This window comes from Gopherus evgoodei, chromosome 3 (assembly GCF_007399415.2).
Source record: "Gopherus evgoodei ecotype Sinaloan lineage chromosome 3, rGopEvg1_v1.p, whole genome shotgun sequence".
NCBI lineage: Eukaryota > Metazoa > Chordata > Testudines > Testudinidae > Gopherus > Gopherus evgoodei.
Genome location: NC_044324.1, coordinates 5122427 through 5150112, shown reverse-complemented (window position 1 = coordinate 5150112; position 27686 = coordinate 5122427). Strand labels below are relative to the sequence as shown.

The 27686-nt window shown below is 64.0% G+C and overlaps 1 protein-coding gene across 1 annotated transcript in view; it reads left to right on the top strand.

Annotated features, from left to right (window-relative positions):
• Nucleotides 1-26071, top strand: part of LRP1 (LDL receptor related protein 1) — a 180201-nt gene extending 154130 nt beyond the window's left edge. The window contains exons 52-89 of the mRNA XM_030554642.1: nt 195-323; nt 768-890; nt 1245-1385; nt 1619-1806; nt 2242-2425; nt 2895-2980; nt 4146-4265; nt 4569-4756; nt 5075-5280; nt 5866-6054; nt 6720-6868; nt 7195-7288; nt 8489-8605; nt 8728-8847; nt 9448-9570; nt 9855-9980; nt 10298-10414; nt 12286-12392; nt 12662-12794; nt 13159-13278; nt 14184-14306; nt 15112-15258; nt 16615-16749; nt 17623-17742; nt 18056-18324; nt 18405-18583; nt 19324-19430; nt 19831-19947; nt 20299-20475; nt 21020-21160; nt 21443-21616; nt 21922-22083; nt 22371-22545; nt 23019-23123; nt 23523-23587; nt 23879-23969; nt 24224-24368; nt 24580-26071. Coding sequence (XP_030410502.1) covers nt 195-323; nt 768-890; nt 1245-1385; nt 1619-1806; nt 2242-2425; nt 2895-2980; nt 4146-4265; nt 4569-4756; nt 5075-5280; nt 5866-6054; nt 6720-6868; nt 7195-7288; nt 8489-8605; nt 8728-8847; nt 9448-9570; nt 9855-9980; nt 10298-10414; nt 12286-12392; nt 12662-12794; nt 13159-13278; nt 14184-14306; nt 15112-15258; nt 16615-16749; nt 17623-17742; nt 18056-18324; nt 18405-18583; nt 19324-19430; nt 19831-19947; nt 20299-20475; nt 21020-21160; nt 21443-21616; nt 21922-22083; nt 22371-22545; nt 23019-23123; nt 23523-23587; nt 23879-23969; nt 24224-24368; nt 24580-24720 — 5333 coding nt within the window. The 3' untranslated portion in view covers nt 24721-26071. The remainder of the gene's footprint in view (nt 1-194; nt 324-767; nt 891-1244; nt 1386-1618; nt 1807-2241; nt 2426-2894; nt 2981-4145; nt 4266-4568; nt 4757-5074; nt 5281-5865; nt 6055-6719; nt 6869-7194; nt 7289-8488; nt 8606-8727; nt 8848-9447; nt 9571-9854; nt 9981-10297; nt 10415-12285; nt 12393-12661; nt 12795-13158; nt 13279-14183; nt 14307-15111; nt 15259-16614; nt 16750-17622; nt 17743-18055; nt 18325-18404; nt 18584-19323; nt 19431-19830; nt 19948-20298; nt 20476-21019; nt 21161-21442; nt 21617-21921; nt 22084-22370; nt 22546-23018; nt 23124-23522; nt 23588-23878; nt 23970-24223; nt 24369-24579) is intronic.
• Nucleotides 26072-27686: the final 1615 nt, after the last annotated feature.

Here is a 27686-nt window from a genome sequence, read left to right as displayed (position 1 = left end):
CCCTGGCAGCATGTGCTGAGCTCACCCGCCAGGACCTCTCGGGGCATACGGGGGTGAGGTGCCCAGGCCCCTCGCTGCGCTGGAAACAGCCTCTGTGGGGGAGCCCTCCTGGCACCCCCCACCCTGCTTCTCTCTCAATACTGGCGTGTGTCTGGCTGCCCCGCAAGCCCTGCTCACTCCTCTGTCCCCTGCAGGGCTGACCACCTGCAGCTCAGGGTCCTTCCAGTGCCCGGGCACATACGTGTGCGTGCCAGAGCGCTGGCTCTGCGACGGAGACAAGGACTGTGCCGACGGCTCTGACGAGTCCTTAGCTGCTGGCTGCTGTGAGTCGCCCTGCGGCTGCGCTCGGTTCGGGGGGTGGGGAAGGGAGCAGCCTATGGCCTGGGGAGCCCCTGGGCTGGGGAGCCAGTAGCCTGTGGGCTAGGGCAGCCAGCGAGCCGGGGAGCCCCTGGGCCGAGGAGCCAGCAAGCTGGGGAGTCCCATTGCCGGGGAGCAGTGGACTCCGGTGCTATCACCCAGAGGCTGCAGCGGACCGGATGGTGCTGCTCGGGAGTCAGGCTACCTGGATTCTAGTCCCACGTGACCTCGGGCCCCCCAGCCCCGTGCCTCAGTTTCCCCATCTACATTTCTCCGAAGGCGGGGAAGGGGTTGTGAAGCAGAGCTGGCTAGTTTGCCCTGTGTCTGCCAGCCTGGGCCCCTGTGTGAGGGCTGGGGGCAGTTGTGGGGGGCCTGGCCTCAGGGCGCTGACAAGCGGCTCCTCGTTGCAGTGTACAACAGCACGTGTGACGAGCGGGAGTTCATGTGCGCCAGCCGCCAGTGCATCCCCAAGCACTTCGTCTGCGACCACGACGATGACTGCGGCGACGGCTCCGACGAGTCCCTGGAGTGCGGTGGGTGCCGGCGTGGAACGGGGTGGGGAACTGGGGCTGCCTCCCCCCCACCCCCAGCCCTGGGTCCACGGCTCCCGGCTCTGAGCGAGACACGCAGGGGGGTGGGCGAGACCCAGTTCCCACTGAGTTTATTAGAGTGGTGGGTGAGGCTGCGTGAGCTGCCAGCCCCTGTGGAAAAGGCCGCTCCCGGGCACCGGGGGCAAGCAAAGTGCCAGCTTTCTCTAATCCTGTCTGTGCCGTGCCTGCATCTCCGGGCGCCGGCCTGTGGTGATGCGCTGCTCCGCTTGCGCCAGCTCTGAGGACAGGGCCTGGCGCCAGGGGCAGCTGGCCTGACCACGTCCCCTCTCTCGGCAGAGTACCCGACCTGCGGCCCCCACGAGTTCCGGTGCGCCAACGGCCGCTGTCTCAGCAACAGCCAGTGGCAGTGTGACGGGGAATTCGACTGCCATGACCACTCGGACGAGGCGCCCAAGAACCCGCGCTGCACCAGCTCCGGTAGGTGCCCAGGGACGGTGTTCGGAGCCGTTGCCATGGTTTCTGCCCCTTCCCTCACTTACATCCCAGTGGGGTCTCTCGTGCTTTGGCCCTGGACTCGGTCCCTTTCTCCCCTGGCCAGCAAGGGACAGTGTGCCCAGCCCTGGGCGTGGCCCCGGCTGGTGCATGGGGAGGGCTGTCGATGGGGTCCCTCAAGCCTGGCGTCTGCAGTGACCCCCCCGCCATTGTTCCAGAGAGCAGGTGCAACGACTCGTTCTTCCTGTGCAAGAACGGCCGGTGCGTGCCCGAGGCCCTGCTCTGCGACAACAACGACGACTGCGCCGACGGCTCCGACGAGCTGAACTGCTTCCTTAACGAGTGTCTCAACAAGAAGCTGAGCGGCTGCTCCCAGGAGTGCGAGGACCTCAAGATCGGCTATAAGGTTGGGTCACTGGGGGGCAGGCCCACCCTGCGCCGTGGGGGACGGCAGGGCCGTTGAGCAAGAGAAGCTGACGAGTGAGCCTGGCTCCCGGCGGCTCTGAGCGGGAGTTGGGGGTCAGATGGCTCCCCACTCGGCTAGTCCACCATTTGTGTGTGCGCACGCCTGGTGTTCGTGGGGGGGAGTGTGCATTCACTATTTGTGCAGACGTGTGCCCAGGCACTGCGTGTGTGCTTCGTGCATGCCCGCCTGCTAGTTGTGCATACCTTGGCTGTGTATTTGTGCATGTGCACGTGCGGTGATGGTGCGCGCTCCCGCCGTTTGGGCACGTCCAGGTGTGTGCCTGTTTGTGCCCTGGGGTGTGCACGGTCGGTGCGCGCGTGTATGCCCCTCCGTGCTGCAGGGATGCTGGTAACTGCTTCCTGCTGCCTCCTGCAGTGTAGATGCCGGCCTGGGTACAGACTGAAAGACGACGGGAAGACTTGCATTGACACTGATGAATGCACCAGCACCTACCCCTGCAGCCAGAAATGCATCAACACGCTGGGGAGCTTCAAGTGCCTGTGCGTAGAGGGCTACAAACTCAAGCCCGACCACCCGACCAGCTGCAAAGCCGTCTCAGGTGAGAGCAGCTCCCGGGGGCCTGCGCCGAGGGGCTCTGCCTGCCGGCGGTCGGGGGAGCAGGTTTGCGAAGGATCCTGCCGTGTCCGAGGGGTTGGACGCTTCGTTGGTATCTCTGCACCAAGGGGCTCAAGGAGAGCGCCCGTCAGGTCTGGCCTGGCAGGCTGTGTTGCCGTGCGCCCTTGCTGGGCTGAGCCAGTGTCACACCAGGGAATCTGGTTCCCCCGGCGGCTTTGCTGGGTGGTTTCTGGCTGACGACTGTGGGGCAGGCTGGAGAAGTCCAGGCTTGGCCTGCCGCAGTGCAGACCTCAGTGCCTTTGGCCGGCTCCATTCAGAGGGTTGGTGGCTGGGGGGGCAGTTGCCACTAGCTGCAGGGCCCATGCAAAGCTGAGGACAGCATCGGAGTGTGTCTGTGCCTGGGGAGGGGGGATCTGACCCCGTCTGACGCGCCTCCTGGCTTTCCCCTGCAGACGAAGAGCCCTTCCTCATCTTCGCCAACCGCTACTACCTGAGGAAACTCAACCTGGACGGCTCCAACTACACGCTGCTCAAACAGGTGCTGCCGGAAGTGGGGCGTCTGCATCTGGGCAGCAGCTCAGGCGTGGCCTTGAGCTGGGCTGCTCCGGTTGGGGTAGGGTGGGCTGTCTCCTGGGGGGGATTGCACCCCTTCTCCCCCGTCAGGTTTGGGGCTCGGGGAAAAGGCTCCCTTGGTTTAAGGGCAGCTCCTTGGAGGCCCCAGCCCAACCCGCAGCCATGCAGGCTGGGTGGGTGTTGGACCCTCCTTCTACCTCTGCTTTGCCCCTGTGCCCGAGACGTGCCCACTGCTCGGGAGGCAGGGTGGGGGAGGCTCCGTCTCGCTTCCTGCTGTGAGCGCTAACGCCAGTCCAGCTCGCAAAGGAGCTCCTTGGTAGCTGGCTGCAAATATGGTAGGCCCTACGCAAACAGTAGGACTGCGCTGGTTAGGCCTCAGCTGGAGTATTGTGTCCTGTTCTGGGCGCCACATTTCAGGAAGGATGTGGACAAATTGGAGAAAATCCAGAGAAGAGCAACAAAAATGATCAAAGGTCTAGAAAAGATGACCTGGGAGGGAAGATTGAAAAAATTGGGTTTGTTTAGTCTGGAGAAGAGACAACTGAGAGGGGACATGACATCAGTTTTCAAGTACATGAAAGGTTGTTACAAGGAGAAAGAAGAAGAATTGTTCTTAACCTCTGGGGATAGGACAAGAAGCAGTGGGCTTAAATTTCAGCAAGGGCAGTTTAGGTTGGACATTAGGAAAAACTGCCTGGCTGTCAGGGTGGCTAAGCACTGGAATAAATTGCCCAGGGAGGTTCTGGAATCTCCGTCACTGGAGATTTTTAAGAGCCGATTGGACAAACACCTGTCAGGGATGGTCTAGATAATACTGAGCCCGGCCATGAGTGCAGGGGACGGGACCAGAGACCTCTCGAGGTCCCTCCCAGTCCTGTGATTCTAATAGGTCCTTGGTAGCTGGTTGCATCTATGGTAGGTCCTACGTAAACGTTGGCTGTCGTTGTTTTAAACCTCTTGAGTACAGAGGCTTGGAATCATGGGTGGGGAGGGGCAGGAGGTGGCTCTGTTTTTAAGGAAGGCCCAGTTAAAAAGCAACTGTGGCAGTGCCCCCCTTGCCACCCCCCCGGCCAGTGAGGGGCATCAGCGCGAGGCCTAATGCATCTTCCTCTGGGCTGCGCTGGCCCCAGGGGCTGAACAACGCCGTGGCTCTGGACTTCGACTACAGGGAGCAGATGATCTACTGGACGGACGTCACCACGCAGGGCAGCATGATCCGCCGCATGCACATTAATGGGAGCAACGTCCAGGTGGGCGCTGGGCTCCCCCAGGGGGTGCCCTCTTGGGGGGCCTGGTGGGGAGCGGGGCGGGGCTTCCAGAGGGGGCTCACCTTCCCAGGGGAGTGGGGTGGGGCTGCTGGGCAGGGCCATGCGTACCTGGGACGGGGCAGGGTCTCTGGGTGGGGCCCCATGTCCCTGAGGGAATGGGGCAGGGTCCCAGGGCAGGACACACTGTCCTGGGCGTTAGGGGTTGGGCCGGGTAGGGTCTCTGGGTGGAAGCAGGGTGGGGTCCTCTCTGTGAACAGGCTCTGACTTGTCCTGTTCTCCCAGCAGGTTCTTCACCGCACCGGTCTCAGCAATCCCGACGGGCTGGCCGTGGACTGGGTGGGCGGGAACCTGTACTGGTGCGACAAGGGCAGAGACACCATCGAGGTGTCGAAGCTGAACGGGGCCTATCGCACAGTGCTGGTGAACTCGGGGCTGCGGGAGCCGCGGGCACTGGTGGTGGACGTGCAGAACGGGTGAGGGGGCATGGCCGGGTCTCACCTTTCCCTTGTTCCCGGACGTAGGACGCTCCGAGCTCCCTTCCGTGGGCTGGCGCATCAGCTCCTGCCCATGGCACCCCCCAGGATTTCTTTTCTGAGCGGAGTGCCTGGAGTCAGGACTCCGGGGTTCTGTTCCCACTCCCAGCTCTGCCTCTTACACGCTGGGAAACCCCACTACCGCTTGGTGACTCGGTTTCCCCTCCTGTGTGGCGGACAGAAGGACGCTGTAGCAGGGCTGCTGATGCTGTTTCGGTTGACTCAGCCTCTCTCGTTGCTGTTCCCTTTGTGCCCCAGTTACCTGTACTGGACAGACTGGGGTGACCACTCCCTGATTGGCAAGATCGGCATGGACGGCACCAACCGGAGCGTCATCGTAGACACCAAGATCACCTGGCCCAATGGCCTCACCCTGGACTACATCAACAGCCGGATTTATTGGGCTGATGCCCGGGAGGACTACATTGAGTTCGCCAGTCTGGACGGCTCCAACCGGCACATTGGTGAGGCCAGCCGGGAGCTGCAGCTTTCGGTCAAACACAAATGGTTTTAGCCTGGAACTGGGAGCCAGGACTCCTGGGTTCTGATCCCAGCTCTGCTGCTGACTCCATCTGTGCCCTTGGGCAAATGATCTCCCTGTTGCTTCTTGCCTCAGTTTCCCTATATGGGAGCTAGGGATGAGCTGTACCAGCTGTGGGATTCGCAGAGAGCCACGCTGCTGTCGCGCAAGGCAGGTGATCGGCCCCTGCTTCATAGGCGTGCAGAGGGATAATTAATGCTGGTGCAGCCAAGCTCACATATTTTAATATTAAAGTCGTCTTAAAATCACATCCCCTGCCCACTTCCAGTCCCCGGCTCGAGTGGCCTGGCATCTCCCAGGTTTAGGGGCTCGAACCCCCGGGCTCTGCCGGGGGCCACGGCCTGTAGGTGACTCAGCAGCAGGTGATTGCAGTGTCTGGCCTGTAGAGGGCGCCACGTGCACACCTAGTGGCACAGGGCCGCTGTGCTCCGTCCTGCACGACTCGGGGTTCCCCCTGGGGCCGGGGGCTGCGTCCCTGCCTGGCCTGAGCCGCCCCCTCTCCCTGCAGTGCTGAGCCAGGACATCCCGCACATCTTTGCACTCACCCTCTTCGAGGACTACATCTACTGGACCGACTGGGAGACCAAGTCCATCAACCGAGCCCACAAGACCACCGGAGCCAACAAGTCCATGCTGATCAGCACCCTGCACCGGCCCATGGACATCCACATCTATCACGCCTACCGCCAGCCGGATGGTGAGCGGGAGGGAGCCCTGGGCGGGGGGCTGTCGCCAGGAGCCGGGTCAGCAACGGGGAACCGCGGCCCTGGGGGGCCAAGGCACAAGGCTCCCTGATTTCACACCGTTCCCCTGGGGGTTCTGAGGGAGGGGCGGGGGCCCAGCTGGCACTGAGGGGGTGAGCGCCCGAGGCTCTGGCATCTGGATCCTGACTGTGGCTCTAGTTTGAGATGCATCCTCGTGCCCAGCTGCCTAAATGGCGGAGGGTCGCTTGGGAAATGAGTCACCAGCCCCACACTTGCCATCCAGTGTCTGACCTGCCAGCCGGGCTGTCTCCAGCCCACACACGCTCACCTGCGGCTTCTGGAGTCTGGGATCAGGACCTGGCAGGTGGCTTGGGATCCAGTGGGGGTGGCTGGGGACCTTCTGGGTCTGCGCTTGGATCAGACCGCTGCCCGGCTCCGCTTCCCATGGGATGCTCCGGATTGCGTGGGGCTGGGGCTCACCCATTGGGGTCCAGCCCTGTGCGGAGTGGAGCTGGGATGAGGGTGAAGGAGAGGCGGTGGAGGAAGTATGTGCAGGGGTGACACACAGCGAGGGAGGGGGGCCACCTGCAGAGCGGGGGTCAGGAGTCCGCTGCGCCCCCGGATGGTCTCACCCCAGTGCGCTCTCTCTTCTCCCCAGTCCCCAGCCACCCCTGCAAAACCAACAACGGCGGCTGTAGCAACCTGTGTCTCCTGTCCCCGGGCGGCAGCCACAAGTGCGCCTGCCCCACCAACTTCTACCTGGGCGGCGACGGCAAGACCTGCATCTCCAACTGCACAGCCAGCCAGGTAACCCGCTGCTGCCAGGGCCCCGGTGTCTACGTGTAACCGCAGCCAGACTTGGAGACGGGATGTTTCAAGGCTGGAGTCTCTTACTCCTGGCCCCCTGGAGATACGGGGCTGAGGCTTCAGAGAGGGGAGATGTGGGGGAGTCAGGGTAGGCACCGCGTCATCCCAGCTCTGTGGGGGGGGGGGAATGCTGGGCAGGGGTAGAGCAGGGAGAGAGACCCAGAGGGGAAAGTTCCCTGTCCCAGTTGGTCTTGGGGGTGGCCCCCATGCTGCTGCCCCTGGGCCCTGCCTGGAGCCAGCCTCACGGCCTCGTCTCTCTGCCGCAGTTCGTTTGCAAGAACGACAAATGCATCCCTTTCTGGTGGAAATGCGACACGGAGGATGACTGCGGGGACCGCTCGGATGAGCCCGAGGATTGCCGTGAGTGATGGGGGGCGGGGGGGCACAGCCAGACCCAGGCGCTGCTGCTCCCACCCCCAGGGGCTGGGCTCCCAGCCCCATCAGTGACCCCAAGGAGAGGCATAGGGGGCCCTGCCCCTGCCCGCTCGGAAAGTAGGGTGGGGTCCCCTGCTCCAGCAGCCGCCACTCCCAGCATGGCTCCCGTCAGCGGAGAATTCCAGGCCCTGGAGGCGTCCCCGGCGCCGTGTGTGGGGATGAAACGTTTAGCAGGCTGGGAATGAAACGGATCCTTTGCTCCAGCCCTGAAAGCCAGTTACCCCGGGCTCCCTGTTGGCATCTTGGCAAGATCTGCCAGCCGCAGAGCCCCAGGCAGCCCTTCCCGCCGGGGCGCCACAGGGAGAACCTCGCTGCGCCCCACCCCACCACCCCAGGAACCAGGTGGTTTATGAGTCAGAGGGGTTTGTTCCCTCCCAGCTCCACTCCCCTCACAGAGTCCTAGGGGCCAGCTTGGCAAAGGGTTCAAAACCCGGCCCTGCTGCTGCCTGGGGAGCGGAGAGCAGCACAGGGTCTGGCTGGGGGCGGGGTGGGACCCCGCAGCTGAGCAGCGCTGGGCCTGCCGACCGCCTGCATGGGAGAGTGCTGGTGACTCAGCAGGGGGTGCTCTCCTCTTGGCCTGACACTGCGGGCAGGGGGCTACGCAGCTGAGTCCTTAGACTTGGTTGTTAATGAGCCCAGGTGGTTCTTGCAGTAATGGGGTGTTTAATGGCCAGTGCCCTGCAGCTCCCTGAAATCTTCCTCCTGCTTTTAATTGCAGACGGGAGTCTTCTTTGCACCCTCTTCTCATGGGCTGTGTAGTGTTGCTGCATGCTGTTAAACAGCAGCCATGTCCCACCCCAGAGGTGGCTGCATTTCAGTGAGGGGTGAAATGATTTATATCTGATTTTTGTAAACAAGTTGTGGGCCAGTTTCCCGCCACCTCTGCAGCCCCATTGGCTCCAGTGTGAGGAGGAGTGCCTCCTCATGGTGGGGTAACAGCCTACTGCCGCTCTCGGCTAGTGGGGCTACTCCTTTGGCTCATGCAGTAGGGGCCTGTGCTAGTGGTGCTGGCAGTCCAGGGTCCCTGGGGCAGGCAGGTTTGCCCTGTGAGCGTCTCCCAGCGCTGCGGAAATGCCAGGGCTCATCCGGTGCGAGGCGTCACCACCTCCCTTCTCTCTCCCCCAGCTGAATTCAAGTGCCGCCCAGGACAGTTCCAGTGCTCCACCGGGATCTGCACCAACCCGGCCTTCATCTGCGATGGAGACAACGACTGCCAGGACAACTCGGACGAGGCCAACTGCGGTATGGCCCCCGGACGCCTGCGTCCCCAGCAGGGCTTCTGATCCTACAGTGTCCCAATAGCGGCACTGCAGGTCCAAGCCAGGAGCGAGCTCTCCGCTCACTGTGTCCCCTTTTCTGTCCAGATATCCACGTCTGCCTGCCCAGCCAGTTCAAATGCACCAACACCAACCGCTGCATCCCTGGGATCTTCCGTTGCAACGGGCAGGACAACTGCGGGGACGGCGAGGACGAGAAGGATTGTCGTGAGTGACCTCCCCGCAATGGGTGCTGGGGAGGGTGGGGGGGCTCCTGCCTGCGGGAGCTCAGTGTGACTGGGCGGGAGGGAGCTTGCTTCCTCCCCTCGCTCTGCTGTCTACAGCATGGCCAGCCCTGTTCGCTGTATCCCGGCTGGAGTCGCTGCTGTTCTGATTCAGATAAAGACTTATGTCCAATATCTAGTAGCAGTGAGTTCCACAGGTTACCAACTAGCCAAACAGCATTTCCTCATGCCGTTTGAAAGGCACTGCCTTGTTCCCATCCTCTCGTCCCCAGGGCTCACTGGGTGGGGGCTCAGTTAGCCTTGGTGTTAATTAGAAAGGGCTTATCCCTGCTTTTGAGGCCAGAGGGAGGAATTCTCTCTCGAGCCACCTCAGGGCCACCCATGTAATGTGCCTGCGCTGCCCATCATGTCGCTGTGGGAAAAGAGGCTCCTGATTATCCCAGCTGTGACTCAGAGGCTGCTGCGGCGTCCAGGAGCATTGCTGGGCACTTTTCCCCAGGCCCCCAAATCCATCTGCGCTGGGAGCCTCAGTTTCTGCTGCAGGGCCCCCCTGACGCCCGTTTCCTTTGTGTCCCCCGCGCAGCGGAGGTGACCTGCGCCCCCAACCAGTTCCAGTGTGCCGTCACCAAGCGCTGCATCCCCCGCGTCTGGGTGTGCGACCGAGACAACGACTGCGTGGACGGATCGGACGAGCCCGCCAACTGCAGTAAGGAGCCGCTCCCCTGGTGCCGGGGGAGGGAGGGCTGGCAGCCTTGGAGCCTGCGGCATCCTGCCCCCCTTTGTGCCCCGGCTGAGCCCCGTTGCTGGCAGGGATGGAGGCTTTGTGCTGGGGACAACTGGCCCGCTGGGATGTAGACTGAGGACCCCACAGCTCTATCCTTCAGCCACAGGGGCTGCAACGTGGGGAGCCCTCAGTGGGGGCGGGCAAAGAGGTGAGTGCTGGCCCACGCCGACACTAACTCCCCTCCGCCTCTTCTCCCCCAACTCCAGCACAAATGACGTGTGGTGTGGACGAGTTCAGGTGCAAGGACTCGGGCCGATGCATCCCAGCACGCTGGAAATGTGACGGGGAGGACGACTGCGGAGACAGCTCAGACGAGCCCAAGGAGGAATGCGGTGAGCTGGTGCTACGGGCAGCAGGGCCGGGCTGAGTGCCTCTTGCATCTTCTGCTACGTTCCGGGGACTGGGCTCCGCGGATCGGGGGTGGGGGGGCTGATGGGCTCTGAGGGGGTCACGGCTGCCTCTCTTGTCCTCTGTAGATCTGCTCACGGCACTCCACCTCTTGGGGCAGGGCACCTGCATTCAGCACACTCACACCTCACTGGGGTGCCTGCCCCCCGGGTGGGCAGATGAAATTGACATTGGTCTTTTTTTCCCACTTCACCACCCTCATTCCTGGCCTCTCCCTCCCCCCACCCCCCTTTCATGGCAGATGAGCGTACCTGTGAGCCATACCAGTTCCGCTGCAAGAACAACCGGTGTGTGCCAGGCCGCTGGCAGTGTGACTACGACAACGACTGCGGGGACAACTCAGACGAGGAGAGCTGCAGTACGTGCCACCGTCAGCCCCGTGCTAGCCCGGGGCGGGGGGACAGGACTCGGCCTCCTCCAGCTGGGGGAAGCCTGTGGCGGATGCACGGCCCCATGCTCAGGCAGGCAGGCAGGCATGGGTTGGTTCTGCTGCTGGAGTCAAACTGGGGGGCAGACAGGAGAACCCGCTGGGCTGCTCTTGGACGGGTCGATGAGCTGATGCACGTGGGGCTGCTTCCTTGGAAGCTGCATCAGGGGGCTGCCCTGTAAGCAAAGTGTCTCCTGGCTCCCCCAGCGCGGTCTATTGTGTGTCCTGGAGAGAGACAGGAAGGTGATCTCAGCGCTGGGATCTGGGCACCACGTAGGAAGGGGTGTAGTTTCCATGAGCGCAGCCTTCCCTTCCCCAGCGTGGCTGCTCTTAAGTTGCTTCCCCAGTGTCTTGGATCAGGTTAGCTGAAGTGCGACGTCAGAGGATCCATGCGGCACTAAATCACTTTCGGCTAATCTGCTTCTGCGGCTGCACCAGTAAGGTGTGATTTTAAACCGATTGAAGGTATGTCTCCACCGGACGCAGGGATGGAAATCATACCTGCTCCCGTGTAGACACACCCGCGGCAGAAGGCCATCTGGACACCCTGATAGCAGTTCAACTGAAGCCGATTAGGATCAGCTTGAGCTGAAATCAGGGTGTCACCACACGGGTTGGCACCAAGTGAACGAAACTGATGTAACTGATCCAGCGTGAATGTGCGTAGAGACGAGCCTCGCCCAATCAGACTGCGTAAACTGGTTCTCGGACCGTGGTCCTTGCCCCTCCAGTCTCCTTCCAGGCTTTAGGATGGAATTTCTTTTTTTCCTTTCTGTTGCTCTCATGTCGTGTATTTGAGTTTGTGCCATTTCACCTCATCTTACGTTTTTCTCCATTTTCACACTGTCGTTACGGGGCGCTCAGAGGTAGGTTCCTGCCAAAATCTTCTTAATTCCATGTAAAGTGTTCAGTAAATAAATCAACCAGCCAACCTGGAGCAGAGGGGATGGGGAGCAGGTGAGAGACCGACCCGGACAGTCATTCTGAACCTCATCAGCTGAACCTCCCCAGAATCTGCTGGCCCCGGGCACAGAGAGAGCCAGGGTTAAATATTACCGCCTCCGGAACCAACCGGGACCCATGCATGGCTCGTACTTAGCTCCAAGTTCTTCCCCCACCCCATCTGCTACTACAGATTGACCCAGATTGGTCTGCTCTCCCCAGCCTCAGCCCCCGTCTGCACCTCCCATCCCACCCTCTTGCTGCCTCCAGAGGGGACATGGCGCATGATCTCCCCCGGGTGGAGCAGGAGATGGGGGTGAAAGTATTTCAGCGGGTTCCTCCAGGCTGGGGCCAGCAAAGCCATGCGTTATGGGGGCGGGAGCAGATCCCCGTTCCGAGCCAGGATTGCTGTGACATTCAGAGCAGCTCCGCGACACAGCAAGCGAGTGCCAGGAGGTTAAACGCATTCCACCTGTCCCACCGCCACCAGGGGTGGCAGCTGCCCGCAGCCAGTGCACAAGCGCCATAGCTGCTGACCGGTCAGTCTTGGCCTGTCCCTGCACGGGAGCGCCCCCTCCTTCTGTGCGGGGGCTCCCAGGGGGCGGGGATTAGGGATGGAGCTGCAGCCAGAGGGGGTAGCTAGAGCTGGGACTGTCCCTCTCTCCCTTCCCGCCTTGTCCCTCTGGGGAAGCTGGAGGTGGCATTTGAAGTCAATATGAGCCATGCACCTCTGTGGCCATTTCCTCAGCTCTGCTTGCTCCCCCGGCGCTGCTGAATGAGTGTCTGTGTCCGCTCCCGCCCGCCTGGTTAGCCACGCCGCTCACCGGGGCCGCCCCACCTTCTCTCCCCTCTGCCTCCAGCACCCAGGCCCTGCTCAGAGAGCGAGTTCTCCTGCGCCAACGGACGCTGCATCGCCGGCCGGTGGAAGTGTGACGGGGACCACGACTGCGCCGACGGCTCCGACGAGGTATGGATGGAGAGAGGGGGCAGCTTCCCCGTGTCAGCCAGCCCTGACCTGCCCCTCTGAGCTCTAGGGTCCAAGCTCCTGCAGCTGCCAGTAGGGCTGGGGCCTCCTGCTCGTGGGCAACCGGCCTGGCACCTGGGTAGCTTGTGACTCACCGGGGCTGGCTCTGCCAGAGCCCATCCTCATTTTCGCCCTGGTGGGGTTTTCTGCAGGGCTGTGTCCTGTCTCCCTGGGCACCCCTCGTTCACCCACTGTCTCCTCCCGCCCTACAGAAGGACTGCACGCTGCGATGCGAGTTCGACCAGTTCCAGTGCAAGAACGGGCACTGCATCCCCATGCGCTGGCGCTGTGATGCTGACGCCGACTGCATGGACGGCAGCGACGAGGAGAACTGCGGCACTGGGGGTAACAACAGTGCAACGGAAGGGCTCACACACACACACAACTCACGGCCGCGTTAACCCTGGAGCCTAATGAGGGAGCCAGCCGTGCTGGCATGCAACCATACACCCAACCTGCATGTGCAGTCGGGCATTTGCATTTGCATTGCAGGGCCGTGCCTGCCAATAAATAGAGGGCAAAAACCTGCTGCTGGGTGTCTGCCCCGCAGGTCCACGGGCCACTGTGGCTGGATGGGGAGCGCTGCCCCTGGCCTGGGATCAGTCTCCTGGGCTCCTTTCCGATCAGTTGGCTAAGGAAGCTCCAGCAAGCTCCAGTCCCCCTCCCCACGAGCGCAGGCCCTGACATGCCCGTCCCCCCTTCCCCACAGTGCGCACCTGCCCCCTGGACGAGTTCCAGTGCAACAACACCCTGTGCAAGCCGCTGGCGTGGAAGTGCGACGGAGAGGACGACTGTGGGGACAACTCGGACGAGAACCCCGAGGAATGCTGTGAGTGCCCCCTGCCCGGTGCCGCTCCCTGGCTAACCCGCCTCCACGCATGGGGGTAGGGGGGAGAGTGCTGCTGCTGGAGCGGGGCTCCGGGAGGCGTGGGCACGTGAGGGCGAACCTTTTGGAAATGAAGCTGCAGCAGGACGGGGTGGATGGCGCCCTGAGCTGACCCAAAAAATCCTCTGTCCCATCTGGTGTCATGCTCAGGGTCAGCCCATTGCCAGCCTGGGGAGGCAGGAAGGAATTTGATCCCTGGTCCGATTGGCAGGGATCGAGGGGAACAGAGAGTTTGGAGGTTAGCGTGGAGGGGCTCCAGTTTGGTCTGGGGGGAGCACTGGGTCCTTTTGCCTCCCTCTGCCCCATGGGGCATGGATCACCGGCTCTCCCACCCAGGCAATTCCCTGTCACCGCCAGGCCCTGGGGGGCCCCGGTCTCCCCAGTCTCTGCCTGCGGCTCACAGTTCTCTGAGGGCTGACCTGTTTGAGTCGGGGTCAGACATGGGCGGCGGGTGCTGGTAACACCCGTGCTCTGCAACTGGGCAGGCTCTGTGGGCTGATAGCCTGGACCCCGGGTGCTTGTGAGCAGCTCACAGAGCCCAAGTGACTGGCCTAGCAGGTGAGGCCGAGCTGGGGAACGGGCAGAGTGTCACTTCTGGGAGGGGGAGCAGAGGTTTTGGGGGGTCAGCCCAGGAAGGGGCACAGGCTGTGGGGAGCGGAGCGCAGTTTATGGGCCTCTGAGTCTGGGGGATTTCCAGGGAGTTTTGGGTCAGACCAGTTTGAAGCCAGGTTCTCCAGCCAGGCCCTGCGATGGAGTCCTGGCCCCTGGGCCTGTTTGTAGTGGGGAGGGGGCTGAGCCAGGCAGTGGCGTCTCGGTTCACCGGCTCCGCCTGTCTGTCGCCGGCACAGTGAGGTTCCAGTGCCCGCCTGGCCGACCGTTCCGTTGCAAGAACGACCGCGTGTGCCTGTGGATTGGGCGTCAGTGCGACGGCATCGACAACTGCGGGGATGGCACGGACGAGCGGGACTGCGGTGAGCAGCCCTGAGGTCACTGCCACTGCCCCGCTCCAGAGACGGGCAGTCAGGCCTGGGCAAGAGCCCCACCTTAGCCACAGCCACAGAGCGAGTCACATATAGAGCTAGGAACCCAGGAGTCCTGGCTCCCAGGCCTCCGCTCTAACCACTAGGTCCCTGTCTGCTCCCAGAGCCAGGAACAGAACCCAGGAGTCCTGGCTCCCGGTCCTCCGCTCTAACCACTAGGTCCCTGTCTGCTCCCAGAGCCAGGAACAGAACCCAGGAGTCCTGGCTCCCCGTCCTCCGCTCTAACCACTAGGTCCCTGTCTGCTCCCAGAGCCAGGAACAGAACCCAGGAGTCCTGGCTCCCGGTCCTCCGCTCTAACCACTAGGTCCCTGTCTGCTCCCAGAGCCAGGAACAGAACCCAGGAGTCCTGGCTCTCGGTCCTCCGCTCTAACCACTAGGTCCCTGTCTGCTCCCAGAGCCAGGAACAGAACCCAGGAGTCCTGGCTCCCCGTCCTCCGCTCTAACCACTAGGTCCCTGTCTGCTCCCAGAGCCAGGAACAGAACCCAGGAGTCCTGGCTCTCGGTCCTCCGCTCTAACCACTAGGTCCCTGTCTGCTCCCAGAGCCAGGAACAGAACCCAGGAGTCCTGGCTCCCAGCCCTCTGCTGTAATCACTAGCCCCACCCCATTCCCCGTTGTATCCTTCCTGGGGCAGGGAACATGTGTCTGTCTGTGGGGCAGGGGTCGGTGATGCTTTAGCCCCCAGGGATGCTCCCATGCTCTGGTCTCAAGCCCACTCCCCTGCCGGCCCCCACAGAGTCGCCCACCGCCAGGCCCAAGACCTGCAGCCATGAGAAGAACGAATTCCTCTGCAAGAACAAGAAATGCATCAGCTCCCTCCTGCGCTGCAACTTCTTTGACGACTGCGGGGACGGCTCGGACGAGGAGCAGTGTTCCCGGGGCGGTGAGTGGGGCGTAAAGCGAGTCTCTCTCACCACACGTTGTAACAGTTCACAGGCTGGATTTCCTGGCAGCCAGGAACCCCTCTCCCAGGTCAGAGTCCTGCCGGTGATCGTTGATGTCCTGAGCAGAGAGAGGAGAGGAGCGGCGAGTTGAAGATCATCGTCTCTCATTTTTATATCCCCCTCCCTCTGTGCGGGTTACCCCCAGCTGGGGGGCAGCAGACGTGAGGGTTGAATCTTCTCTGTGAGGAAATGTAGATTTCTTGTTTACACCTTCCTGCTGCTGAAGAAAGGTTACTTAAGCGGGCGATCGCTCTTTAACACCTGTCTGGGGTGCCTGTGTGTCTTTGTCTCTGAAAACCTAGTTTGCAGCTGCTCGTCTGAACCTTGGAACAGGTTATAACAACGATACACAGTAGAATCTTATAATTTCACATACAGTGTTGATGCACATATTGGACCAGGATAATAATGTTCAGCAGATTATGAGTTTTCAAATGATCCCTCACAAGCAGGGCCGGCGCTACCATTTAGGCAGCCTAGGCAATCGCCTAGGGCGCCAGAATAATTGGTGGGCGCCGTTTTGCCGGAAGGGGCGGCAGGCGGCTCCAGTGGAGCTGCCGCAGTGGTGCCTGCGGAGGGTCCGCTGGTCCGCAGGCACCACTGCGGCAGCTCCACCGGAGCCGCGGAGCATCGGACCCTCCGCAGGCGCCACTGCGGCAGCTCCACCGGAGCCGTGGGACCAGCGCGCGGGGCGGCGAGATTGCCGTGCGCCTAGGGTGCTCAAACCCCTAGCGCTGGTCCTGCTCACAAGGCATTCTTTGTACGCAATGTCTCATAGTATTGTAAAAGTGGTGATCGTAATAGTACAGACTGTCACAGAGGGCAGGGCTGGGGTAGCAGGGGCTGCGGGTCAGGCTTGAGGGGCACTGGCACGCCTGTTGGGGATTGCCCAGGGCTGGGCTAACGGGGCTGCGGGTTGGGATTGAGGGGCACTGGCAGGGCTGGGCTAGCAGGGAGCTGTGGGTCAGGCTTGAGGGGCACCGGCAGGGCTAGGGGAAGCTCAGAACTGGGCTAACAGGAGCTGCGGGATGGGAGTGATGGGCACTGGCAAGGCTGGTGGGAGGGAAGCTGATTATCCCAGCCGCTCTCTCCCTCTGAAGTTTTCCTCTGTCAGGGCTGGGCCAGTGTTCCCAGGTCGCCTGAAATCTGTTCTCCTATTGAGGTCCCATGTTTGCCCACAGATGCCATCTTGGGGGGAGGCGGGTGCTGGCTCCGCGGCAGCACGGCAGTTGGCACTGTCTTTGGTCCCATGGCCACGCCCTGACGAGCCGCTGGGCCCTTCGTCCCCCTTGCAGATCCCAAGATGTACGACTGTCACACCAACGCGACCATGTGTGGGGACGAGGCCAAGTGCGTCCAGTTCCAGACGGTCATGTACTGCACCTGCCGCAGTGGTTTCCAGAAAGCACCTGACAAAAACACCTGCCAAGGTACCAGGCCACTGGGCTCAGGGATCTGCCGGGGAGGGGAGGCCAGGACGGAGCCCGGCCTGGCCTCTGCCTGCCAGGGACCGGGGCTCAGCTGGACTCAAGGAGGAACCGTGCTGCCCACGGACACAGGGCGGGTTCAAGAAATGGAGGGGTTGCCTGGTGGGTAGCACACTCCCAGGGCCACACCCGTCTGTGGCCACCACAGCCACTGCCTTTCCGGGGACGTTCTTCTGAAGGAGACAAGGCCAAGATTTCCCAGAATTCCCAGGAACTCTGGGGAAGAGGGGCCTGGTTTTCAGATGGCGGGTGCCAGGAGTAGGACTCAGGTGTCCTGAGTCCCAGTCAAGTGCTACGCCCACTAGACCTTGGAACCATGTCCCGTGAACACTGCCCAGGTGGGGGCAGCTGGCTGGTACCCTGACCTTGGCCTGGTGGACGGCACTGGCAGTTTGGGCAGCACGTGGCATCTCAGCACCCTCTAATCTGTTACCCCTGTGCCCGGAGCTCTCTGCAGATGGCCCATCCCTGGCCCAGCCCGTCTCCCCAGATGGCCTGTCACCCCCAAGTAGCTGCTGCTGCCTCCCTGCTTTGGGGAATTGCCGTGCTGAGCAGCTGGGGGGCATGATCCCTGGTGCCAGCACCAGGAGAGAGCTCCGCTGCCTGGAATGGGCGGTGAACGCAGACACCCCTGGACCTTTGGCCTCAGCCCACCTTCCCCTGGAGCCCTGAGCTGTTGTGTGCCAGCCCGTGGCTACAGTGAGGGGCTGTGTCGCCCGCCCCCGTTCGGCACCTTCTGCTCTCAGGTAGGACTGCCCTGGGGCAGGCCCCCCGCCCCGGCCCCTCACAGCCTGTCTGCCTCTGATCCCCGCCCAGACATCAACGAGTGCTCGACGTTCGGGACCTGCTCCCAGCTCTGCAACAACACCAAGGGGTCCCACGTCTGCAGCTGCGCCCGCAACTTCATGAAGACCCATCACACGTGCAAGGCGGAAGGTATGGGGGGCGCGTGGGGCGTGGGCGGTTTGGATGCATGTCCAGCTGAGCTGACGTCTCCCTGGCACCCCAGCTCCCCTCTCTCCAACCGTCTCAATCCCTTCCCGTCCCTGCGCTCCCAGCATCTGTCCTGCCTGGCCCAGGGCAGGATCCACGTGGGATGCACCCCATGGCGGGAGGCCGCTGGGCTCCACCCTGGCCCCTCCGCCCGTCCCTGACCGCAGGAACGAACCAGAGCCGCAGCGCAGTCCCGCTGGCCGAGCCTGCGGGCACGTCCCCCCCGGTCCCTCAGCCAACAGCTCTTCCCCCGCAGGCTCGGAGCAGCAGATCCTGTACATTGCCGACGACAACAAGATCCGCAGCATGTACCCCTTCAACCCCAACTCGGCCTACGAGCCGGCCTTCCAGGGCGACGAGAACGTGCGCATCGACGCCATGGACATCTACGTCAAGGGCAGCAAGATCTACTGGACCAACTGGCACACGGGCAAGATTTCCTACCGCGAGCTGCCGTCGTCCGCCGCCTCCACCGCCTCCAACCGCAACCGCCGGCAGCTGGACGGGGGCGTCACCCACCTCAACGTGAGCGGGCGCTCGGGGCTCCGGGGGGCCGGAGCGAGCCGGGCCAAGGCGCTAAGGCCCCGCCTCTCTCTGCCTTCCAGATCTCGGGGCTCAAGATGCCGCGGGGCATCGCCGTGGACTGGGTGGCCGGGAACGTCTACTGGACGGACTCTGGGCGCGACGTCATCGAGGTGGCGCAGATGAAGGGCGACAACCGCAAGACGCTGATCTCGGGCATGATCGACGAGCCCCACGCCATTGTGGTCGACCCACTCCGAGGGTACGAGACTCCCCACCCCGCTCAGACTCCTGTCCCACCCTGCCCTCCCCCCTCCCCCATATCCAGCCCCCGTGCCCCAAGCCCTGTCCGCCTATATCTGGCACCCATGGCCCTGCCCCCCCGCCCATATCCAGCATCCACACCCCACCCTGTCTCATGCTGTAGTGATCGACCCACGCCGAGGGTAAGAGACACTCCCCCTGCCCCCATCTGTCACCCCCACCCCGTATCCAGCTCCCCTGTCTCACCCCTTCCCTTCGTTTGCGCCCACACACCAGCCTCATATCCAGGCCCCCACATCTGCCACCACCCTTCCCCATAGCACGTGCTTCCCATCTTACCCAGGGCAGTCTCAGCTCACCCCAGTGGGTGTCTGGGTATCCACCTGGGGCTGTGGGTGGGAAGATCCCTGCTGGGCGTGAGTGCCCAGTGCCCTGGCACTGTGGGGTGATGGGGTAACTGCCATGGGGAAGCACCAAGGTCCCCCCCTCGGGGGTGGTGCGGATTAACCCTTCGAGGGCCCGTCGTGCCCCAGGCAGGGCTCCCAGCGCACTGCCGACTCCATCCCTCGTCTCTGCAGCACAAACAGGCCACTGAGGTCAGTGGGGCTGCGGGCACGGGCACTGCAGTGTCAGGGGCTGGGCTCAGAGCCCCCTGCCAGCAGCCTGTGTGCCCGGGGCCATGCTGCTCCACCCCTTCCCCAGAGATCCCCTCCGCCACGACCTTTCCTCCCTTCACAGGACCATGTACTGGTCCGACTGGGGCAACCACCCCAAGATCGAGACGGCCGCGATGGACGGGACCATGAGGGAGACACTGGTGCAGGACAACATCCAGTGGCCGACAGGTGAGCAGGGCTGGGCACAGCAGGCGGGGCAGGGGATCCCCCTCCACCCAGCCAGGGTTCAGGCAGATAGCGTGCTCTGGAGTGAAGGCACTGAGCCAGGACTGCTGAGTTCTCTTCCCAGCTCTGCCACCCTGTGACCTGGGTAGGTTGCTTTGTGACTCGGTTTCCCTTGTCTGTAACCAATGCCCATACGAAGCACTTGGGGATCTGGAGAGTCTGTAGTAACACCCCATGTCTGCCTGATCTGCCCTCTTCCTGGGGGACCCGCAACTGGGGACTCTGGGAGCTGGGCCCTGCTGCCGTCCTGCCCGTCTGGGGGTGTCTGGCCGGCCGTGCTGCAGCCCACGACTCGGCTGCTAGAACTGCGGCCGACGGGAGCTCAACACGTGTCTCCCCACAGGCCTGGCTGTCGACTATCACAACGAGCGGCTGTACTGGGCCGACGCCAAGCTCTCCGTCATCGGCAGCATCCGTCTCGACGGCACCGACCCCGTCGTGGCCATCGATAACAAGAAAGGTGAGAGGCCGCTGCAGAGACCCGGGCTGGGCTGGGACAGGGGAGGCCTCCCTAGAATGGGCAGCCACCACCCACCCCCTCCCAGCGCCCCGTCCTGGCTGGGGACCAGCGGCCTGGCTGAGCCAGGGCGCGGGGATCTGGCATCCGGTCTCCAGAGCACACCATGACAGAGGGACCGGAGCTCATCCCTCACTGCCCACAAGGGGTCACCAGTGAGCAGCTGCAGAGGGAGGCCTGATACCAGGGTAGAGGGGCCCTTGGCCAGACACACAGCAGGTATCCGGTTACAGCTGCGCCCTGAGCTGCAGGGCCGGCCTCTGACTCCGCGCCTCTCCCGTCCTGTCGCCCCAGGACTGAGCCACCCCTTCAGCATCGACATCTTTGAGGATTACATCTACGGCGTCACCTACATTAACAACCGCATCTTCAAGATCCACAAGTTCGGGCACGGGCCCGTCACCAACCTGACGTCTGGGCTGAACCACGCCACCGACGTGGTGCTCTACCACCAGTACAAGCAGCCGGACGGTGAGTGCCGGGGCCCCCCCAGGGCTGCTCGGCCTCCTCTGTCCTGTCTGGAGCACGCCCTGGATTACAGCATTGGCCTCCCCTGTCCGCAAAGGAAAGTGGGGTCACAACCACTGAACAGCCCCCTCCAGTCAGAGCTGGGGCGGCCAGGGCTGGGGGACACCCGGTCAGATGGGCCTGTTGGTCTGATCCGGGGCAGCAGGGAAGGAGGCCGGATACCAGGGTAGATGGGCTTGTTGTTTGGCACCGACGAGGGAGGGGAAACAGGACTCAGAACTCGATAGGCCCCTCTGACGCAGGGAGTCACGGCCTTGCCCTAGAGCGAAGGGGCCAGGCAGCCAGCCGGAGCGGGCAAAGCCAGGAGTGACAGCAGGATGCCGGGCAGCCCCCACCCTGTGCCTAGGGGCAGCCTGGGAAGAGCCTCCGAAGGGTGGAGCTCCATGCACTGGGCCCGACGGGGGGTGCTGTGGGGCAGGGGCACCCGGCCATGTACCCCCCACCCTGCGCTCCCTTCACACACACACCTCTCCCCTCTCTCTCCCAGTGACCAACCCCTGCGACAGGAAGAAATGCGAGTGGCTCTGCCTGCTGAGCCCCAGCGGCCCCGTCTGCACCTGCCCCAACGGGAAGCGGCTGGACAACGGCACGTGCGTGGTGATCCCCTCACCCACCGTCTCACCCGTCGGTACGTGGTGCCGCCCGGGGAGGGGGAGAAGCTGCAGCAAGGCCACGCCCCCTTAGCATAGCCGCAGGGCTTGCTGCCCAAGGGGGGGCGCCACTGGGTGGACAGCGCATCTCCCAGGGTCAGCACATTCCCACTGACACTGTAAGGATTAAGATTCCCCCCGGCCCAGTCCAGGGCATTGCTCCACCCAGAGCTGTGTGCCCACCGGGCCCGGTAGCAGCCCCTCCGCTGGCACCCTGTCCTCCGTGCCCGCCCCGCTCACGCCTCTCCTGCGCTCTCCAGTCCCAACCAGCGACACCTGCGACCTGGTCTGCCTGAACGGGGGCAGCTGCTTCCTGAACGCCCGCAAGCAGCCCAAGTGCCGCTGCCAGCCGCGCTACAACGGCGAGAAGTGCCAGCTGGACCAGTGCTGGGAGTACTGCCAGAACGGGGGCACCTGCGCCGCCTCCCCATCAGGTGAGGGGCACTGCCAGCCAGGGCCAGGAGATGGGCCCGTGGGGCTGGGGGATCCTACAGGGCTGAGCTCAGGGCTGGAGGGGCTGGTTGGTGTGGCTGGGAGCTGCGGGTGTTCAGGGATATGGGGCTGGCTGGGCTGTGCCCCTGAGCCCCCGACACTAGCGTGGGAGGAGGGGTAGGGGCAGATCTGGCTGCCCTCTGTGCCCAGAGCTGGGCAGAGGGTCCGAAGCCCTGAGGCTCCAGTGTCTGTCCTAACGAACGAATCCCACGGCCCCACCCCGCTGATTCCTTGGCCCCCTTCCCAGGGATGGCAACATGCCGCTGCCCCACGGGCTTCACCGGGCCCCGGTGCAACCAGCAGGTGTGCGCCGAATACTGCCTGAACAATGGCAGCTGCAGCGTCAACCAGGGCAACCAGCCCAACTGCCGCTGCCCGGCCGGCTTCCTCGGCGACCGCTGCCAGTACCGTGAGTGGGGCGAGCCGGACGCCTGGGTCCTCTCCCCGGCTGGGTGGAGAGTGGGGTCTAGTGGTTGGTCGGGGGTGGGGGTGGGAGCCAGGACTCCTGGGTTCTCTGCCCAGCTGGGAGGGGAGTGGGGTCTAGTGGTTGGTTGGGGTGGGGGTGGGAGCCAGGACTCCTGGATTCTCTCCCCAGCTGGGAGGGGAGTGGGATCTAGTGGTCAGAGAGGGGATGCTGGCATGAGCCCTGCTGTTCCCGCCACTCCTCCCTCCCACTGCCCACCCTCTCTCCCGCAGGCCAGTGCTTCGACTACTGTGAGAACGAGGGCGTGTGCCAGCTGGCGGCCGACGGCACCAAGCAGTGCCGCTGCCTGCCGCAGTACGAGGGTTCCCGCTGCCAGGTCAGCAAGTGCTCCCGCTGCCAGGAGGGCAAGTGCAACATCAACAGGCAGACGGGCGAGGTCACCTGCACGTAGGTGTCTGTGGGGCTGGTCCGGCCAGCGCGGCTCCTAGGCAGCTTGGCCCTCGGGCCCAGACGCTGCCGCTCATGGGAGAAGGGTGCCACCCTGTCTCTGCCCTACAGCTGGGGGGGGGGATGTGGGTGGGCATGAGGAGGGATCGGGGTGCATGTGCCTACCCTGCCCCGTGTCTGCCCTACAGCTGGGGGGCATGAAGAGGGATCGGGCTGCATGCGCTGACCCTACCCTGTCTCTGCCCTACAGCTGGGGGGCAGTGGGGGGGCGCAAGGAGGGATCGGGGTGCATGCGCTGACCCTACCCCATCTCTGCCCTAAAACTGGAGGGAGCAGTGGGGAGGCATGAGAAGGGATCGGGATGCATGCGCTGACCCCACCCCGTCTCTGCCCTACAGCTAGGGGGCAGTGGGGGGGGGCGCAAGGAGAGATCGGGGTGCATGCGCTGACCCTGCCCCATCTCTGCCCTACAGCTGCCCAGGTGGCAAGATGGCACCAAGCTGCCTGACCTGTGACAACTACTGCCTGAACGGGGGCACCTGCACCATGAATGGCAGGACGCAGATGCCCGAATGCCAGTAAGCACCGCCCAGTCCCACGGCAAGGGGGTGACGGGGCTGTAGGGTGGCTCTGCCGGCCGGGCACTTCCATGGCAAAGCCCCCGTGCAGGGCCCAGCTCAGCCCCCAGTCCTGCCAGGAGCCACCAGAGTGCGAGCTTGCGGGATGTGCCCCCTGCTCTGAGTCTCAGCAGAGCCCCCCAGCAACGGGGGGTGTCTCCCTCCCCCCCCAGCGGAGGAGGCACGAGTGGCAGGGACATCCGCTCTGCGAGCCCCCCAGTCCAGACGCTCTCTGTACTCCCCTGCCCACTCCCTCCCTGCTCCATGTGCCCCTGCCCCCCCCTTGTTCCTGCTCCGTGTGCCCCCCATTCCTGCACCCCGCTCCCCTCTAACCCTGCGCTTGGCCTTCCACCCCGCCAGGTGCGCGACGGATGTGACAGGGCTGCGGTGTGAGGAGTTCGTCGTCAGCGAGCAGCAGAGCGGCCGTAAGTATACGGGGGGGGACATTTCCCTGCCCCCTGAGCGCCCCCAGGGTGGGAAGGCGGGTGTCTGCACCCACAGAGCCAGCTCATCCGACTGCCCCCCCCTCCCCGAAATCTCAGAGTCCCTTTCAGCTGGCAAGGGGCTGAGCACCCCCCCCCCCCCCAGGCACCTCGGCACCAGGCCCAGATCGCCCCAGACAGCGGGGAGCCCACCCCTGCCCCATGAGCTGGACCTGGGGAGGGTCGGGGCCCCCCAGCTGTGCTCTGACGTGCTGCCTGTCCCTGCCACCCCAGGAATGGCCTCCATTGTCATCCCCATCGTGTTGCTGCTGCTCATCCTGCTGCTGGGCCTGGCTGTCTTGTGGTATAAGCGGCGGGTTAAAGGGTGAGTCGGGGGGGGCCTGGCACCGGGCCGGGGGGCAGGGCTTACCGGGACGGGGAGCAGGTTGAAGGGACCTGGCCCTGGGTCGGGGGGCTGAGATTCTAGTCAGAGGGTCACCTGGCTGTGGGGATCTGCCCCTGTAATATCGATGGCCCCCTCCCTGCAGCATGGGGCTCCCCATGCCATTTGCCACACACGCCCCCTGCCTCTGCCCCCCATGCCCAGCGCTGACCCTGTGCTCGCCCTGTGCTCCCCAGCGCCAAAGGCTTCCAGCACCAGCGGATGACGAACGGCGCCATGAACGTGGAGATCGGGAACCCCACCTACAAGATGTACGAGGGGGAGCCGGAGGACGACGTGGGGGAGCTGCTGGACGCCGACTTCGCCCTGGACCCGGACAAGGTGAGGGTGATGGAGCCGACTCCACGGGAACCCTACAGCGGGGGCGCCATTAGCCCAGGGCAGCAGGGGCTGCGGAGGGGGAGGCTCTCGACTGGGGTAGGGTTGGGGGACGGGACAGAGGCTGCAGAGGAAAAAGGGGGGGACAGTGGGAGACTCCCCCCCCGGGGACCTTCTGTTCCCCCCTCTCCTCACCCCTTGCTCTCCCCCCCAGCCCACCAACTTTACCAACCCCGTCTACGCCACCCTCTACATGGGAGCCCACAACAGCCGGAACTCGCTGGCCAGCACGGACGAGAAGCGGGAGCTGCTGTCGCGGGGCGCAGACGACGACCTGGCTGACCCGCTGGCATAGGGGGCAGGGACGAGGGGGGGTCGGGCAACCCCCTAGCACAGGGGGCAGAGATGGGGGAGGAGGCTGCGGTGCCGTCGGTTTGGAAAAGAAGCCGATAAAGAGACAAGCTGGGGGGCGGGAGGGCGACAGACACTGTATAAATGTACAAATGAAGGATTAATACTTTTATATGTGAGCAGTATTATGAGTTGTCTATCCCAGGCCAGGCTCCCCCCGGGGACGAGCCGGCATCTCGGAGCGGGCACAGCCAGGGGCCGACGCCGGGGGGGGTTTGGAGCGGGCACAGCCAGGGGCCGACGCCGGGGGGGGGTCAGAACAGGCACAGCCAGGGGCCGACGCCGGGGGGGGTCGGAGCGGGCACAGCCAGGGGTTAAAGGCGGGGGGCGTACCCGGCTTGGCTCCATAGCACTGGGGAGCTGGCTCCAAGGCTGTTGGGGGATCCCCCCCTTGGCGGGGGGGGTGCATGGCAGCATTAACCCTGCAGTAGAAACCTGCCACGGTTGGGATCTGGTGGGTTTCGCCCCCCCCCCCCAGGGCACCATGTCCAGCCCCCCCACCCCCTCGAGCTACGAACAAATCAGTCTGGGGCCGACGCCCCGGTGACTCGATCCCTCCCCCGACACGCAGCCCCCCTCCACCTGCCAGCAGCTGCAGGGGGAGGAGCCAGATGGCGGGATAATAGCTCCTCCCCCTTGCCCTCAGCCCCGCCCCTCCCATCCCCTTTCACCTTTGCAATCCTGTCCCACCAATCCGTTCGCTTGCTCCAAGCTGACCAATCACCTTCCTTCCCGCCCAGGCTCCCAACCAACCAGTCACCTTCCTTCCCTCATCCCGCTACCATCCCACCAATCACCTTCCTTCCCTCGTCCCGCTACCATCCCACCAATCACCTTCCTTCCCTCGTCCCGCTACCATCCCACCAATCACCTTCCTTCCCTCGTCCCGCTACCATCCCACCAATCACCTGCCCCAGAGCACTCTAGCTGGGATCCCCCCCCAGCATTGATACCTGGGGGGGGCTCCTTCGGGGCCGGGGGTGCTGGGGGCCTGCACCCCCTGGCCCCACGGCTGGAGCTAGGGCGCTGCCTGGGAGTGCGGGGGGTCCTTGCCTTGCACATGCTCCTGCGGCCGAAGGGGGGGCACCGGGCACCCCCCCGCCATGGGCTGCCCCGGGCCCGGCTCTGCTCCGCTCGTTCTCACACAGGCAGTTTTAAACCGACTCCAGTGAGCTGGCGTTTGTAGTGGGGGCGGGGCCCCTCCGGCCTTTGGCGGGCGGCCCCTTTTCATACCTTCTGCTGGGTTACTTTACAGCTACACAGAGATTGTTATAAATAAACTTTGTAAAAACTGAGGCCCGGCTCCTGCTGCTTGGGGGGCGGGGGGGTTAGTGCGCCAGCCGTCAGGAGAACGGTTACGGCAGCGCCAAGTGTCCCACCTGGGATTGGGGCCGCGTTGTCCCAGCTGCTACAGCCCCTGTCCCATCACATCAGAGCCCGGTCGTGCCGACCCAGGGCTAGGGACAGCCCCCCCTGCCCCCGTCAGACCAGAGCCCGGTCCCCCTCCCCGTCAGACCAGAGCCCGGTCGTGCCGACCCAGGGCAAGGAACAGCCCCTCCCCGTCAGACCAGAGCCCGGTCGTGCCGACCCAGGGCAAGGGACAGCCCCTCCCCGTCAGACCAGAGCCCGGTCGTGCCGACCCAGGGCAAGGGACAGCCCCTCCTGCCCCCGTCAGACCAGAGCCCGGTCGTGCCGACCCAGGGCTAGGGACAGCCCCTCCCTGTCAGACCAGAGCCCAGTTGTGCCGACCCAGGGCAAGGGACAGCCCCCCCTGCCCCCGTCAGACCAGACCCCGGTCGTGCCGACCCAGGGCAAGGGACAGCCCCCCCTGCCCCCGTCAGACCAGAGCCCGGTCCCCCTCCCTGTCAGACCAGAGCCCGGTCGTGCTGACCCAGGGCAAGGGACAGCCCCCCCTGCCCCCGTCAGACCAGAGCCCGGTCCCCCTCCCCGTCAGACCAGAGCCCGGTCGTGCCGACCCAGGGCAAGGGACAGCCCCCTCTGCCCCCGTCAGACCAGAGCCCGGTCGTGCCGACCCAGGGCAAGGGACAGCCCCCCCTGCCCCCGTCAGACCAGAGCCCGGTCCCCCTCCCCGTCAGACCAGAGCCCGGTCGTGCCGACCCAGGGCAAGGGACAGCCCCCCCTGCCCCCGTCAGACCAGAGCCCGGTCCCCCTCCCCGTCAGACCAGAGCCCGGTCGTGCCGACCCAGGGCAAGGGACAGCCCCCCCTGCCCCCGTCAGACCAGAGCCCGGTCCCCCTCCCTGTCAGACCAGAGCCCGGTCGTGCTGACACAGGGCAAGGGACAGCCCCCCCTGCCCCCGTCAGACCCGGTCGTGCCTCCCCTGCCCCTCCGTGCGCTTCCCACAGTGAGTCCGCCTGGGCGGGGTCCTGGGGCAGCCAGGGGGCCCTGCCCCCCAACTCCGCAGCCAGACGTGACTCTCAGCCAGCCAGTAACACAGAAGGTTTATTAGACGACAGGAACACGGTCCAGGGCAGGTCTTGCAGGTACAGACAACAGGACCCCTCAGTCAGGTCCGTCTTGGGGGGAGGAGGCCAGAGCCCCATCTGGGCCCCCTTCATTTCCCCAGCCAGCTCTGAACTGAAACCCCCTCCAGCCCCTCCTCTGGCCTTTGTCTCTGTCCCGGCCAGGAGGCACCTGATCCCTTCGTTCTCCAACAGCTTCAGTTGGCACCTTGCAGGGGAGGGGCCCAGGCCATCAGGAGACAGGGTGTCGGCCATTCTCTGTGCAGACACAATCGCCCTGGCCCCCTAGGGCTCTGCAACAATCCCACCCCCTTATCCCACTGCCTAGAGACCTACGAACTGCATAGGGGAAACTGAGGCACCCACACAGTATTCAGAGGAAACATTAAAAACATTCCCACTTTGTCACGGGGAGCAGGAAGTGGGGG